Source organism: Loxodonta africana, chromosome 22, assembly GCF_030014295.1.
Source record: "Loxodonta africana isolate mLoxAfr1 chromosome 22, mLoxAfr1.hap2, whole genome shotgun sequence".
In the NCBI taxonomy this organism is placed as follows: Eukaryota; Metazoa; Chordata; class Mammalia; order Proboscidea; family Elephantidae; genus Loxodonta; species Loxodonta africana.
In genome coordinates, this window is record NC_087363.1 from 15,629,706 (window position 1) to 15,646,108 (window position 16,403).

General features: G+C 43.3%; 1 protein-coding gene across 13 annotated transcripts in view; it reads left to right on the plus strand.

Moving 5' to 3' along the window:
* ARHGEF3 (Rho guanine nucleotide exchange factor 3) overlaps positions 1-16,403 on the plus strand; it is a 353,777-nt gene that overhangs the window by 115,360 nt on the left and 222,014 nt on the right. For 7 of the 13 annotated variants that reach the window (XM_064274347.1, XM_064274349.1, XM_023547600.2 and 4 more), the window contains one exon: positions 3,757-3,823. In XM_064274347.1, the coding sequence (XP_064130417.1) occupies positions 3,757-3,823 (67 nt within the window). Of the gene's footprint in view, positions 1-2,589; positions 2,714-2,960; positions 3,119-3,756; positions 3,824-16,403 lie in introns of all 13 variants that reach the window. The other 6 variants (XM_064274351.1, XM_064274353.1, XM_064274352.1 and 3 more) reach the window with 4 other exon arrangements.

The following is a 16,403-nucleotide window of genomic DNA, read 5'->3' on the forward strand; positions in this document are numbered from 1 at the left end:
GAGCAACATGGGCTCCTTGATGAGAGTTGTTAAAAGTGACTCCAGCTATAATGTAATGAATGCTTTGGAAGCCTGGGAGGTGGTGGGATACAAGTTGAAAATTAGGGACAGCCCTTCTTTCGGTAGGTTTCCTGGCAGTCTCCCTAGCCAAGAGGGGAGCACCCAAGTTACCCAAGAATGCCCGTCTGACAATAATTGGTCTCTATTTGCATGGAGCAACAGAGGAAGAGGAGAGTTAGGAACAGGAGAAGGAAATGGAATGTGTGGTTAATCGTGTCCATGAACAACTGCCCCCTTTGTCATATAACCAGAAGAACTAGATGGTGCCTGGCTGCCATTACTGAACATTTTGATCAAAGACTCTGTAGAAGAATTCTGATCAAAAGAGGGGAGAAATGTAGAACAGAATTTCAAATTCTCATGGAATCCAGACTTTCTGGCGCCATAAAGGCTGAATGAACCCCTGAAACTATTGCCATGAGATAATCTTTAAACCTTAAACCAAAAATGTCACCTGAAGTCTTCTTAAGCACAAACTATAGGTTAGCTTAACTAGTAAGGAATGCCTGCCTTGAGCATTGTGTTTTTCCGGATTTATCTATATGGGATCAAGCTGACAATAGCAACTGAAAAGATTAGATAGGGAACTTGGGGGCAGTGAGTTTATGTTGATGGAAGTGGAACAACTTGAAAAGGAAGGTGAGAATGGTTGCACAACTTGAAGAATGTAAATGTCACTGAGTTGTACATGTAGGAACCGTTGAATTGGTGTATGTTTTGCTCCATATATTCTCAACAACAAAAACAAAAATAAATTATTTAAAAAAAAAAAAAGAGTGCCGCCTGGATTGATGGACTTGCTCTGATGTGATTTTTTTGACTGTGAGGCCCTCTTATACTGGTGCCTTCCTGTGAGGGAGTCCTCAGTTCTTTCAGAGGTATCCTCTGCCTGGTTTGGTGGAGCTTCTCTCCATGGAGAAGGGCCGTGGCCTCTGGGTCTGGACTCAGGCACATCTGGCTTTGAATCCTGGGTTAACTACCTGCCAGCTGTGTGACTTCTGGCAGGTAGCTTCACCTTTCTCAGCCTCAGTTTATCTCATCTGTAAAATAAGGTAATAATAATTATATGATATCATTGTACCATAATATTATATAGGAATGTATTATAGTACAAAGTATATAATACAATTATAATGTTATATGTAAATATCGTAGTATATAGTGCAATAATATATACCCATTGCCATCGAGTCGATTCCGACTCATAGTGACCCCTATAGGACGAAATAGAACTGCCCCATAGTGTTTCCAAGGAGCGCCTGGTGGTTTTAAACTGCCGACCTTTTGGTTAGTAGCTGTAGCAGTTAACCACTATGCCACCAGGGTTTCCATATTTATTTTAATACATACCCCTTGCCATCAAGTTGATTCTGACTCATAGCAACCCTATAGGACAGAGTAGAACTGCTTCATAGGGTTTCCAAGACTGTAAATCCTTACAGAAGCAGACTGCCACACCTTTCTCCCTCGAAACAGCTGGTGTGTTGAAACTGCAGACCTTTTGGTTAGCAGCCAAGCCCTTTAACCACTGTACCAGCAGGGCTGCTTATTATAATATACACTAATACGTACTACCTACATATCATGCATGAACATTATAATATAAAAATATAATGCAATAACCTATCTTATAAGGTATGTGAGACTTAGATCCTGTAGGTAAAGGTTTAGCACATTCCCTGGCACATACTGTAACTTAATCACTGTTAATCTATCGTGGTCATCACCTTCTGTGGACTGCCATATATAAAATGAGGGCGTATTTACTCCGAATGTTATGGTGTGTGTTGTTGCTTTGGAAGCAGTGAAGCTCATCAAATAATTGGGAAAGCAAAGCCCAATTATAACCCGGGAGGGGAAGGAGACGTATCCATGGAGAAGTATTGTTGAAATCTAAGTTGTTTTTTTTTTCCAAGGGAGAAATTTCTTTTCAAGAGAATTTAAGCCAACATGTTATTTAATGGAGAAGGGTATTAAATCTAAATAACCACCCACGGGCTCTCTGCTTGTCTGGAGATGTTATTAGCCAGCATTTTTATTGCTGAACTTGTGGGTGAGGGAGAAGGGTGAGGCTGAAGGAGGAGCCGGATATAAAGATGCATCAGGCGGGAGTTCCCATCTGTTCTGGTGAGTTCCGGAGCCATTCTGTGTCAACCCTGTGCCCGTGATTGAACGCTGTTCTTGAAGTCTGGCTGTGGGGGACAGGGAAAGGAGAACCGTGCTGACATTGTCAAGCATTTAGTAGTAACAGAGCTGGAGTTAGAGCCCTTACCTTGTCTTGACCTGACGTACCAAAACCAAACCAGTTGCCGTGAAGTGGACTCTGACCCATTGTGATGCCATATGTTGCAGAACAGAACTGCTCCGTAGGGTTTTCAGAAGCAGGTCGCCAGGCCTGTCTTCTGCGGTGCCTCTGGGTCTGTTTGGACCACCACCATTTTGTCTAGTAGTCAAGTGATGCTTAACTGTTTGCACCACCCAGGGACTCCTTGACCTGATATAGTGGGTGTTATTTTTCTTGTTTTGCAGATAGGAAAACCAAGGCTCAGGGAAATGAAGCTGCTTGCCCAGGCTCACACAGCTAATAAAATGGCATGAGATTTGAAGTCAGACAACTGAGATTAGAATCCTGATTTCACCGGTGTGATCATACGCAAGTTACTTAATATTCTTGGGTCTCAATTTTCTTATCTATTAAATGGGTACACTAATGAACTGTATCTATTAAATGGGTACAATAATGCTCACAGAAATTAACTCTATAAAGTACTAACACGTGCTGTGCTGAGTCCTCAATACCTGTTAGCTGCTACTGTTGTCTTAAGTACCTTGAATTTTATTTATCTTTTTTTGTATGGTAGAGCCAACCCAAACTTTTACTGAGGTCTCTTATACCGCAGAACCTGTGCAGTGGTCACTACGTGCTTAATGCCTTGTGTTGCTGCTGATTGTGGCAGAGAGATCTTGAGATCAGGGTGCGACTGTCATAAAACAACAAAAAACCCAACACCACCACCGTTTGATACATCAATGACTGAAAGCTCAGGGGCAGTCCAAGGTGGGGCTTTAAACAAACATGAGATTTGAAGTTCCATATTGACAGACATATAATTTGAGGATGGAACAATTTATCACTCTATAAATTGTTGATATGTAGGTATGTTGGTGGTTGTAAAATTCGGTTCAATGTATAGGACACAACCCTGCTCAGAAGTGAGGTGCTTCCTGCGTGCTTGGAGCCTCCCAGCCCCATTACACCACCCCTCCTTCCCTCGCTGTCCCCGTGCCTCTTGACCTGACCTGACTTAGAGCTGCCCCCAACAATTCTAACGAGATTGATTCATTTGGTGATATTAATACATAAGGAAGCTAGTTCCCACTTGTTAGGCAGTAGCTAAATGGTCCGACTTTTTGGCTGCATCCAGGTTGAATTTTAGATTTTATTTTTCCCAAGGGTGAAGCGTTGACAGTTCTAACGGACTGTGGGACTTTCCTCCTGGGGGGACTGGTAATAAGCTTGGAGTGAATTTTACTGGTAATGATTATAGGGCTACAGACCGCTCCAGCTGCAGCACCAGCCTGGGCCGTTGCTCCAGGCACTTGAGTCTTTCTGATAAACCTGTGTCTGAAGGTGGTGCTTTGCTCTGGACGTCTAGCCAGTGAGTAACAATTCCGTTCTCTTTTATCCTCTTCTAGACCTAAACGGCAGCGGCAGAACAACTTCCCCATGTTTCCCTCTCCTAAAGCCTGGAATTTCCGAGGGGTAAGTGTTTGCCTGGGGAGCCTGGGTGGTGCAAGGGATTTGCAATCAGCTGCTAATCTAAAGGTTGGTGGTTCAAACCCACCTATCGGCTCCGTGGAAGAAAGACCTGGTAAACTACTTCTGTAAAGATTACAAGCAAGAAGACCCTGTGGATCAGCCCTACTCTGTACTACATGGTGTCGCCATGAGTCAGAATTGGCTTGACGGCAGCAGTTTGGGTATTTTCTGGACACTTGCCTGACCTGCAGTCCTTAGACTATGGGAAGCATCTTGTGAAGAAGGCAGCGGCTTCAAGGTTGAGGAGGTTGGCAGGTGGCTGTTTTCTTTGGAACCTGGAGGGAACTGGTACACAATGAAGGAAAAACAAATAGGAAATGTACGGTCCGTTAATATGTAGATTTATGATTTCTTGGAGACTTTTGTTTTCCAGGAGGAGAAGTCTCTAAGCTTTAAACAGATTTTAAAGAGAATAATAAAATTATTGTAATCACAAAGTCATAGACTCTTAGAGATATAGGATTGGTCAGGTCCAACCTGTCTTGCAAAGTTGTCTTCCTTGACATAATAGTGATGAAAATAACAATAGCCACAGTGTATGGAAGTCCTACTTTGTGCCAAAATGAATTCTGGCTCCAACCTTGGGAACAAGACTCTTGAATTTGTAGAGAATGCTCTGAGCTTTGTTTCACCTCCAGGACTTTGCGTATGTTGTTCCTTCTGCCCAGAACACTGTTCCTCTTACCCAGTGCCACACTCCTACACATACTGCACCTGGCCCACCTACTTTACCTGTTGGGTTTGAGTCTTGGCATCACCTCCCATGGATAGTTGTGATGACCCCTTCCACCCATGTCAAATTTAGAGATTCCCTTGGACTTTCTCATCATTGTGCTGAGTTAGCACTTTTGGAAATTTAAGATTGAAAATCTCAAGCATCAGTGTACAGGGACCTTGTCACTGTCTCCCTTGTTCACTGCTGCATCTTTGGGCCTAGCACAGTGCCTGGGACATGAATGCTTAATATCTGTTGAATGAATGAATGAATGGAATGAATAAACGGACGGGTAGATGAATATATTTCTCACATCCATATGACAAAATCTACATGTTGTCTTTAGATAGGGTTTCACGTTCAAGTCTTTTCAACACTGTTCTTACTGATTCAATTCACATGTTAATATCGTACACAGATCTCAGTCTTTTCCCAAGTATCTGACAAAACATAAATACAGATCTTGGCAATGTTTTAACCAAGGTGACTGTCTTAGTTATCTAGTGCAGCTATAACAGAAATACCACAAATGGGTGGCTTTCACAAATAGAAACTTATTTTCTTATTTTTATTATTGAATAGACTCTTCTTTTCCCATTGAATGGACTTACCGCCCTTGTCAAAAATCAGGTGACCCTAGATGTTTGGGTTTATTTCTGGACAGTTCTATTCCATTGGTGTGTCTAATGTATATCTTTTTTTTTTTTTTCATTTTGTTATGTCTTTTTGGAAACCCTAGTGGTGTAGTGGTTAAGTGCTACAGCTGCGAACCAAAGGGTCGGCAGTTTGAATCTGCCAGGCGCTCCTTGGAAACTCTATGGGACAGTTCTACTCTGTCCTATAGGGTCGCTATGAGTCAGAATCGACTCGATGGCACTGGTTATGGTTGGGTTTTATGTCTTTTTTATTCCCGAATACCCTCTTTCATTTTCTTTCAATTAGATGAATTTTTGAAGAAATCGGATCAGTTGCTTATAGACTACCTCACATGTAGACTTATTTGATTGCCTCTTTATGATGTTATTTAACTTGTTCTTTGGTTTTTTTATATTTCTTATAAACTGGCAATTTAGGTCTAAAGACTTGATTTGTTTCAGGTTAAGCACTTTTGGGCAGGAAAATGTCATAAAGGATGCTGGGTACTTGAATTCCATTAAGAGGCAAATGGTGTTGGGTTGGTTGTTGTTAGTGATGCTAACTTGCTATACAGGGTAGATGCTGATGAGAGCCCAGTCTCTGAATGAGGAGCCACTCCACTATAGATCCCTTAGAGAATACGTTAGACTGAGATCTAGCCAAAAAAACAAGCACTTGCTCGATTGCCTACAGAAGAAGGCTGTTTAATGAGAGAATACTCTCATTCTAGAAAAAGCACAGAGCTGGGGATGTTGACTTCTCTCTGCGGATTGTTTTCACTCTTTCTTTCCCTGTCCCTGCCTTCTACTAATGTGCCTTTTCTGCTCCCCAGTGCCTTCTTGCATGTGGCATCGTTGGGCTTGTCGTGACACCCGCTCTGACCCAACCTGACATGATCTTTCAGCAGCTCTCACTCTTAAAGCTCCCAGGACACAGCCTCAGTTGCCCCATTCCAAAGCCCCTAAAAAAACTGATCGTGTCAGCTTGTCTTGTTTGTACTAAGCCTCAGAAGGTGTGGACAGGCCACTGACCAGCTCTTAGAGGGTAATTCCTACCCCTTCGTCCAGTTACTTGTAGTCAGAGAGTCAAGGTCAAATGAACCTACCATTCATTAGCTTGGGCAAGTATTTAACCTCATTGAGACTCAGTTTCTCCATCTTTAAAATGCATCTATTTCACAGGGTTGTTATGAGGATTAAATTAAAGATTTTATACAAAGTATTTATTTAGCACTGGGTCTGTGACATAGTAAGTGCTCAAGAAATATTTTTTTTCCTGCTGCTACTACTTTTATTTCACCAGTCGTGGATATACCTCCTCAGCAGGAGCTGTGGGGAATGCTGGGGAAATGGGGTGGATTTCCGGGGAAGGGGACATGGGGAAGATACCCCAAAACATTTCTGGTATAACAGATAAGCTTTCCATATTTCTAATATTTTCTCATTTTATAGAGGAATAAATTCAGACCCTGGGTTATGGGAGACTAAGCCTGGGCCATTTGCTATTTGCATGCATGTGCCATTAAATGAAGATGTTTGTTGTTGTTCGCTGCCATTGTGTTGGCCCCCAATTCATGGTGACCCCATGCATGTGGAAGGAAATGCTGCCTGGTCCTGCACCATCCTCTTGATAGGCTGTGGATCAGACTATTAGGATTCATAGTGTTTTCATTGGCTGCTTTTGGGAAGTAGATTGTCAAGCTTTCCTTCCTAGTCCATCTTAGTGTGGAAGCTCCACTGAAACCTGTTCGGCATCATAGCAACACACAGGCCTCCACTGACAGAGGGGTTGTGGCTGCACGTGAAGTGCATTGTTTGGGAATTGAACCTGGGTCTCCCGCATGGAAGGCAAGAATTCTACCACTGAACTACCACTGTCTCAATACCTGATGCGAATGGGAAGAAGTAGTCACAGGTTTAGAGGGAGGAAAAAAATTCTTGGGTAAAATGTTATTGAATGGATTTTAAATGTAATCTGGCTGTATTCTTGAACATTCTCATTTATTCCTTCTGATAGGTGTTGACTTATGGTAATGCAGATCTTATGTTTCTTGTGAAGTTTGGCAGTGGGTCCATTTCTGAATGTATTTTGCTCGCTTCTGCTTGCAGACGGGGTAGGGCGTCTCTCTGTGCTGTCACAGACTGGTACTTCGCACCGACTGTTCTTCGCTTCTTAACCACGGCGTCTTCGTTGCCCGATGAAAACAACCAGCACATACCTACATTCTTCTCATGTTTGCGGTTTTGATCACATTTTTGTATGTGGGAAAAAAAATTAATATCTTGTTTTGAAAGATAAAGGAAGATTATTTTGATAGCAAGGGAACACTTGAAATCCGTTGACTTTAGCAGATTAGCCTACGGATTGGAAATTTTTTAAAGTTTCGTTTTTCACCTACAGAATTCATCAGCGTTTTTCAAGGTGGTAACTCAAAAGGCTGGTGAGGGTGTGGTAGGAGGGAGACTAACAGGCCTGCGTTGCCCCGTTACTTGGTCAGCTTTCTGGAAAGCCGTTTGTCTTTTTATGTCCAGAACACAAACACGCTTTATGGTTTTATAGCTGTTGCCTAGGCCCCCTTTTAACTCAGTACTGAGGTCGCTCCTGAGGTTCACCCTTCAGCCAAAGATTACACAGGCCCATAAAACAGTAATACACATAGCTGAACCATGGATACGAGACTAAATGGGCATACCAGCCCAGGGCAAGGGCAAGAAGGCAGGAGGGGACAGGAAAGCTGGACAAATGAAAAAGGGGAACCTAAGGTTGAGAAGGGGAGAGTGTTGACATGTCTCGAGGTTGGCAAGCAATGTCACAAAACAATATATATATTAATTGTTTAATGAGAAATTAATTTGCTTGGTAAACCTTCACAATTAAAAAAAAAATGAAGTCGGCAGCGATGTGGCTCAAGGTGTACGCACAAAAATGTTTAGTTCAGCAGCAGTTGTAATGACAGAAAAAAATGGGCAAGTCTAAATGCCCAGGAATATGGGACTGTTAGCGTGAATTGTGGTTTATCCATACGAGTGACTATTATGTGGCCCTCAATGGGATGTTGAGAAAGAGTGTTAATGCATGGAAAATGTTTATTGTTATATTTTAAAAGGCAGGAAACAAAATTGTATATACAGTAATGATCCTGGCTATTTAAAAAAAAAAGCACTTAAATTAAAAGACCAAAAGAAAATATGCCAAAATATTAATAACGGTTTCCTCTCCGTAAGTGAGGTTATGAGTGACTTTTTTTTTCTTTGTTTGGTTTTGACTTCCCTAAGTTTCTACAGGGTGCATACAATATTTTTATAATCAGAAGGAAGAAAAATTGAGGTAGGAAGACAAATATTTGATACACAATTTTGAAGTAGAGTTTTTAGTCTTTAAGAATAAAAACCACTGCCCACAGGCAGCAGGAATAAATCTAAGTCAGAGATGCGGTGGATTGGCCTAAATCCTGTGGTTACTTAGGATGGAATTTAAAGTATGACATCTGTTTGTGGAGGAGTTTCGAATATGAGAACTTGATAAAGGTGAACTTGGAGGAATTTTGTCTTTCTTTTCTAAAAGAAAAAAAATCCGTAAATCTTACTTGGATATTTGAGAGGGGAGGAAAGCACCTTAATAAGAATGAATACTATGTAATCAGCCAAGGAAAACGTTACTGCTCTGCCCTAAAACAATTATCCCAGACAAAAGGACTAATAGCCCAAAGAATTAATAGGTAATTCAATCATGTCTCACCGAGTAGAGTCCACATTGTTTTCATGGGTTCTGGATGATAGCTCAGGACAGTCCATTGACATATCACTTTGTATTTTCCCCTAACATGGCAGCCTATGTGTCCCTCCTCTTGAGTCTCATTTATTATTGAAACACAGAGGACTACAGATTGCAAACTTGTTTTAGAATTTTCAGTGTCTTTCAAAAAGATCCTAGGTTTTTAAAAAACACCCTACGCTGTACAACATGCTTCTCATCCTGGAACTCGAGTCATTAAAAAGCCTTTCTCAGGGAGAACCTTTGCCAGTCATCAATAAGTTGATCACCAAATTCTCAAACTTCTTAAGGAGGGGAAACGCTTGAGTTTTAGACAGGAATAGTCTTTTCAAGTCAATAGAACTGTAAAAAATGGACAGGATTTGCTGTTCTCGAAACATAAAGCCCCCCTGATGCCTGTTCTTACAGTCTTGATGTCGTGTCCTTTTTTCCTCTTGAAGTCATCAAGGATTTCATTTTACTTGGATCCACAACCAACAGCCATGGAAGCAGCAGTCAAGAAATCAAAAGACGCATTGCTTTGGGTGAATCTGCTGCAAAGGACCTCTTTAAAGTGTTGAAGACCAAAGATGCCACCTTGAAGACTAAGGTGCGCCTGACCCAAGCCGTGGTGTTTCAATCGCATCATGTGCATGTGAAAGCTGGACAATGAATAAGGAGGACGGAAGAAGAGTTGACACCTTTGAATTGAGGTGTTGGCCAAGAATATCGAATATACCATGGACTGCCAAAAGAATGAACAAATCTGTCTTAGAAGAAGTACAACCAGAATGCTGCTTAGAAGCAAGGATGGTGAGACTGCGTCTTACATACTTTGTCAGGAAGGATCCGTCCCTGGAAAAGGACATCATGCTTGGCAGAGTACAGGGTCAGCGGAAAAGAGGAAGACTCTCAAGGAGGTGGATTGACACAGTGGCTGCAACAATAAGCTGAAGCATAACAACGATTGTAAGGATGGTGCAGGACTGGGCAGTGTTTCTTTCTGTTGTGCGTAGGGCCGCTATGATTTGGAACCGACTCGATGGCACCTAACAAAAAAACAACAACAAAATATACTGATCTCGTTATCCAGAGTGACTAAGGAGGCTTTCATACGTGCCATCAAAACCCCTGTCCTCAACTCACTCTTCTCTTCCTCCCGATACTCGTTGCTCAGGGAGCGGCTTCTTCATTTTGTTTCATCCTGATGTGGCACCTCAAATTCCCTCCATTGAGCGTGGTACTTAAACATCATCTCTCTGTTTTAATAAATACCCATTTCTCTCCACTAGTATTTTTTTTTTTTTTTTGTCGATTTTAGAATTTTGGTTTAGAGACTAAAGGTACCTATTATGTCTCTTATGTGTAATTTTATGTTAGGGAGTGGCACCAAGATTCTTTAATGTATGAAGGAATATTTCCACTACCAGACACAAAGTGCAGATGCCAGAAAAGTGAACAAGCACAGGGAAGGACTACTTACTGTGGTGCCGTGAACAAACAATGCAGGTATCTCAATTCATTTGATTTTAGTAGTTCTAGTCATTTATTCTAAAAATTGATGCCTCCATATGTAGGCAGGGAGTGGCACGAACACTCTGCTGCTAACTGAAAGGTTGGCGGGTCAGACCTATCCAGCGGCTGCGTGGGAGAAAGACCTGGTGACCTGCTTTCGTATCATTATAGCCCAGAAAACTCTATGGGACAGTTCTACTTTGTAACACGTGGGGTCACCATGAGTCAGAATCCATTCAATGGCACCTAGCAACTACAGCTATAAATGCTACTGGAAGAAAAACAAACTTAGATTTCTGTGATTTTCTTCTTCCGTGGTCTTCCTTTTCTTAGCTTAACACTGGTTTTATTTCTTGAAGAAGTCAATCTCGAAAGTCTAGTTTAGCAATAGCAGTTCTACACATTTTCACTTGTTGGTTGTGTTTATTTAAATGCTCATTTAGCTATTGTTACCTACAGTCACAGAGCTCCTTTCTGTTGGCCCAGCAGAGTTTCCGTTGGCAGAGGTGAGGAGATATTATCAGCAACTCATTGTGTACTGTTTGCATAATGGAACAGGGTAGCCAATTCCAACCAGTGTATTAAAAAAAATGCATTGGGTTAGTCAGGTGCTTGCCAGGCCCAGAAGACTGCAACCTGTGACTAACGAGATAGTGCTCAGCACCTGAGACGATGTTTCTCAGCCTCGAGAATGTGGCGGCACCCCAAGTGGAGTGCCCTTAGTGAATGAGAACCCTAGGGAAGGAGAGATGCTCAGCCACATTCTCCTTTGATGTTTCATGTCTTCTGTTCCTCAGGGGATCCAGTGCTAGTCCAGAAACTTGGAGCAAGGGAATATCTGCCAGATGGGGGGTGCAAGTGGTTGGCACTCAGCTACTAACCTCAAGATTGGCGCTTCAGATCCACCCAGTGGCACTCCAGGAGAAAGGCCTGGTGATCAGCTTCTGTAGAGATTACAGCCCAGAAAACCCCATGGAGCAGTTCTTCTCTGTAACAAACATATCAGGCCACCATGAGCCAGAATCAACGCGACGGCAGTGTTTTTTTTTTTTTAAATAAATAGAACCTGAACGAGCTTTCCTTCAGGAGCAGTCATCCTTGTCAGCTACCCATGGGACAGCTTGGAAGTGCTAAGGGTTGGCAAGACCCTGGAAGCAAGAACTTTAAAAAGATACATCTGCTTAAGTTTATGTCTTTGCTCTTAGAACGAAGTCACCAGTTGACACTGGGATGTAGAAACCTAGGAAATGCAAATATTTTTGGCCTACTTATGCCCTGGTGGCACAGTGGTTAAGAGCTACTGTGAGCTACAGCGGCTAACCAAAAGATCAGCAGTTCAAATCTACCAGCCTCGTTAAAAGAATCCGTTGCCGTCGAGCTGATTCCGACTCGTAGTGACCCTATAGGACAGAGTAGAACTGCCCCATAGGGTTTCCAAGGAGTGCCTGGTGGATTCAAACTGCAAACCTTTTGGTTAGCAGCCGTAGCTCCTAACAACTACACCACCAGGGTTTCCAATCCGCCGGCAGCTCCTCAGAAACCCTATGGGGCAGTTCTACTGTGTCCTGTGGGGTCGCTATGAGTCAAAATCCACTCAATGACCACGGGTTTTTTTTTAGCAAGGAGCCTTGGTGGACAGTGGTTAAGCACACTGCTGCTAACCAAAAGATTGCCGGTTCAAACTCACCGGTGGCTCCGAGGGAGAAAAGATCTAGCAATCTGCTCCTGTAAAGATGACAGCCTAGGAAACCCTATGGGGCAGTTCTGCTCTGTTGTATAGGGTCCTTACAGGGTCGCTATGAGTTGAAATAGACTCAGGGACACACAACAAAAGTGCCACAAGCAGGACTCCTAGCAGGTTCTCAGAGCATGGTCCGTGGGGCAGCAGCAGCAGCAGCACCTGGAAATCTTAGAAATGTGACGTCTCAGACCTCACCCCAGGCCCACAGAATCAGAGTCTGCATTTTATCCAGATCCCTGGGTGATTCATGTGCACACTAAAATTTAAGAAACACTCCTATTTTTCAGGCAGTCTAGCTTTGGCATGCAGATACCGTCAACTCAGTAGAGGTTCCCCTTGAGGGTGTTTAGCCAGGATTTGGGGTGATGTAAATTGAAATGTGGTTTGTCTTCTTTCTCTAATAAAAGAAAATAGGGCTATGGTGAATTTCAGTTAACAGTATGCACTGACCCTAGCCACTCGGAAACAAAATCATTAGCATAAATTCTTCTGTAATTCAGACTTAGTAAAAGAGATCACAGGCAGGATTTAAAATTCTGCCATTCCTCTCTCCCCTTCCCCTCTAGTTCCCCTTCCCTCCCCGAGTACCTGCAAATCATAGCATTCTTTATCCACGGAAAGGACCTTCTGGAATGCTCTCTAATACTGTTGCCGTTGAGTTGATTCTGACTCATGGTGATCCCATGTGTTACAGAAAGAACTGCTTCATAGGGTTTTCTTGGCTGTTACCTTTACAGAAGCATGTTGCCAGGCCTTTCTTCTGTGGTGCCGCTGGGTAGGTTCGGACCGCCAACCTTTAGGTTAGTTGAGTGTAAACTTTTGGTGCCACCCAGGGAACGAATGCAGAGGGTGCCTTTTCCTCACAGTGTGCACACGGTAGGCGTTCCACTGATGTCGTGGGTGTCCTGTGTTGTTCCATGCAGCAAGGCCACCGTGCCCTGACGTTTGGCTCATAGACAAGACAGCCGCTGGCTCTGAAGGACAGTGAGGTGCGCATTCCGAATCCCTCCTCAGGAGGCCCGGGCCGTGTTATGTAATATGTTTCTTGCCTTTAATTATTTACTGCTGTCGCTCTGCCCATCCACTGACTGGCTGCTGTTTTCTTTGTTCTGCTACGAGGAATTTGACCTCTCTGAGTTTCAATCACACTCAGCCTTGGCTGTCTCTTAGTGTGGGTTTTCTCAGGTGGCAGCTGGCTGGGGACAGAGGCACGCTTTCCAACCCCTATTGTGGCACAGTAAGTCTAACGTATCTTCATTTCCAGAGGTTTGGTGGGTGCTAAGCTGATTACAAGGCTCCCATGGGGCCCCAAGTACAGTTCAGATTTGCTCTCCCCTTGGAATGCACATTGTTGTCTGCACTAATTATAGCTTGTGCCATGGCTCTGCTTGGCCCCCTGGTCATTATCCTGGTATAGAATAAGCTGCTTTGTGCTTTCAAAGTGGGAGGTGAGGCAGGGGGAGAGGGGCATTTGAGGAACATTAAAGGGTGTTTTCAGAGCCTGACTCTGAGCCTGAGGGGAGGTAGGTCAGACCAAGTATATCTGGGTGCTGGCACTGACCAGCTCTATGACCATGGGCAAGAAACTCAACCCCTGAGCCTCAGTGCGGTCCGTTCCCTGCCTCAGAGGGTTGCCATGGTGATGAGATGGTGATATGTGGTGGAACACTCCGTGTGGTGCCTGGCACGTAGTAGGTGCTAATCATGGGGGTAGTCTCCTTTTACTGCTTAGCGGGGGCCCTAAGGGCAGGGGCCTGCATGGGAAAACACACACCCTTCGTAGAGGGTGGCACCTGTCCATGCAGGGGCTGACGCATATCCCTCCCATATTGCACGCACCTACCGAATTGAGGGCTGGCTTCGTGTGCTGGCTCAGGGTTAGGGTTCCTGCATGTCAGTCTAGGCATATGCCCTTTGGAGATTTACCTAACCTCTCTGAGCATCGAGTTTTCTCATTTCTAAAATGGCCGTCATAATTGTACATGATTCACAGGGTTGTTGGGAAGATTGTATGAGAAAAATGCAAATAAAATTGGGCACCAGTGCTTGGCACAAACTAGGAAGGGGGTACTATTTATTGTTACCCTCTTTGCAGAGATGTGGAAATGAAGATTGTAAAGGTTCAGTGACTTGTCCATGGCCCGCCGCTTGGACTTCAGCCCAGCAGGCTGTCTAGAGCTTGCATCAGTAACCTGTCACTCTACCTGGAGACGGTTAGAAGTCACTGGACCAGCACTGCCTGGCTCCTGCTCTGTGGGCTCCCTTCCTCACACCCCTCATTTTTCTTAAAACTTATTTTCTTAAACTGGGTTAAAAACCCTTTCTTGGCCAGCGGGACATATGGCGCCCATCTACATTTTCCACCTCTTGGTTTTATTGGGAAGCTGCTTTCCTGCTGTCAGTACAAGCTGCCAGCAGGCGGAGACCCAGGTAACTGAAACCGTAGAAATGGTGTGTGCTGCAAATTGCTGTTTTTATAGGGTATTGAATGAGGTGGTGTATCCCGGAGGTGTGATTATGCAAAACTTCTGTCTCTTTTGGCTTTGTACAGCTCGATAAACATTGTAAGTATATTTCTAGGTTTCTTGTGTTACTTGGAAGTTGCGTTTCTTATTCCACCATCCGACCCGCAGAGTCCAGAGGGACATGTGTGTCTCACATAATATTTTTCAAAATCCATATTACCTACTAAAAATCCAGACCCACTCAATGATTCAGCGTGCATTCCATTAATGAAAAAATAAAAATCAACGAAAAGTTAGAAATAAGAAATAATTTGGTCTAGAAAATATTCACTATATTAATACATGTTGTATGCAATATACATTATACAATATTTATATATGCATATTACACAATATTTGAAGTATATGATTTATATTATATAATTGTATCTAAAATAATAAATGTCATGTGTAATAATAATCATTACAGCAGCGACAGCTATTGGTGCTGATTGGCATTCCTGATGGAAATGTCCTAGCCACTGTCAGGGCTTATAATTGCTTTTTGTTGTGGCCGTGTGCTTATTGTCCATGATTTTCCACAGGCCTGTTACTGTGTGCTGGTCTCACCCAAACTCTGAGGGTCGTTCTAGGGACCCCCCAGCTGCAGTCACCCGGTGCTCAGTTACCCACCTCACACAGAAGGCGCTTTGGGCCTCTACCATGTACGTTCTTAAAAAATAAAAGTCAGCCTTTCATATTAATGATGACACAGCCCAGAGATGAGGTTCTTTTTTTCATCCTTGCTGCATCTGAACAGAGGTGACCAGAGTCGTAAAGCCAAGCTGAGGAGGAATTCCTTGTTTTCTCCATAAATTACCCATGTGAGAGCTCTGTGTAGCTTCACCTTATAGTGGGGAATGACCGCCTTAACTCCTTCTGTTGGCAGGCAAACTTACCTTGCTTCTCATTCAGCAAGGAGAGGGAGTCAGGAAGCATAGAAATAGAGCTTAAAAAAAAAAAAAAAAAAAAAAAACCCTGGCTTTTAGTCCATATATTTATGTATAAACCCCCAAAAGAAAAAACAAAAACAAAACCCGTTACCATAGAGACAATTTCAACTCATAGTGACCCTATACAACAGAGTAGAACTACCCCACAGAGTTTCCAAGGAGTGTCTGGTGGATTTGAACTGCCAACCTTTTGGATAAAAGCCGTAGCACTCAACCACTACACCACCAGGGTTTCCATATTTATGTATGTGTCCTTTAAAATATGTAGGAAATGTGACACAGTAAAATTGCCCTAGAGGGTTTTCTTGGCTGTAATTTTTATGAGAACAGGTTGTCAGGTGTTTCTCCAAAGGAGTCATTGGGTGGCTTTGAACTGCCAATCTTTCGGTTTGTGGCTGATCGCTTAATCATTGCACCACCAGGGCTCCTTATGTAGGAAATAGGCCAAGACTGTAAAGCTGTTGCCAACAACACTTTATAGAAAGGATTTAGATACTCTTATACAGCTGTTCTCGCTGAAAAACCTGCTTTGGCTCCCCGTTTCCTACAGGATAGGGTTGGAATTCCTGTCTGGGCTCCCGGCTTTCCCACCCTTCCCTTCCACATGCCTTTTGTTTCCAGCAGCTTGATGGTCTCGTCGCTTCCAGAATAAGCCATACTGTTCCCTACTGTTCTCTGGTCCTCCTTCTACACATTCAGCCTGGCA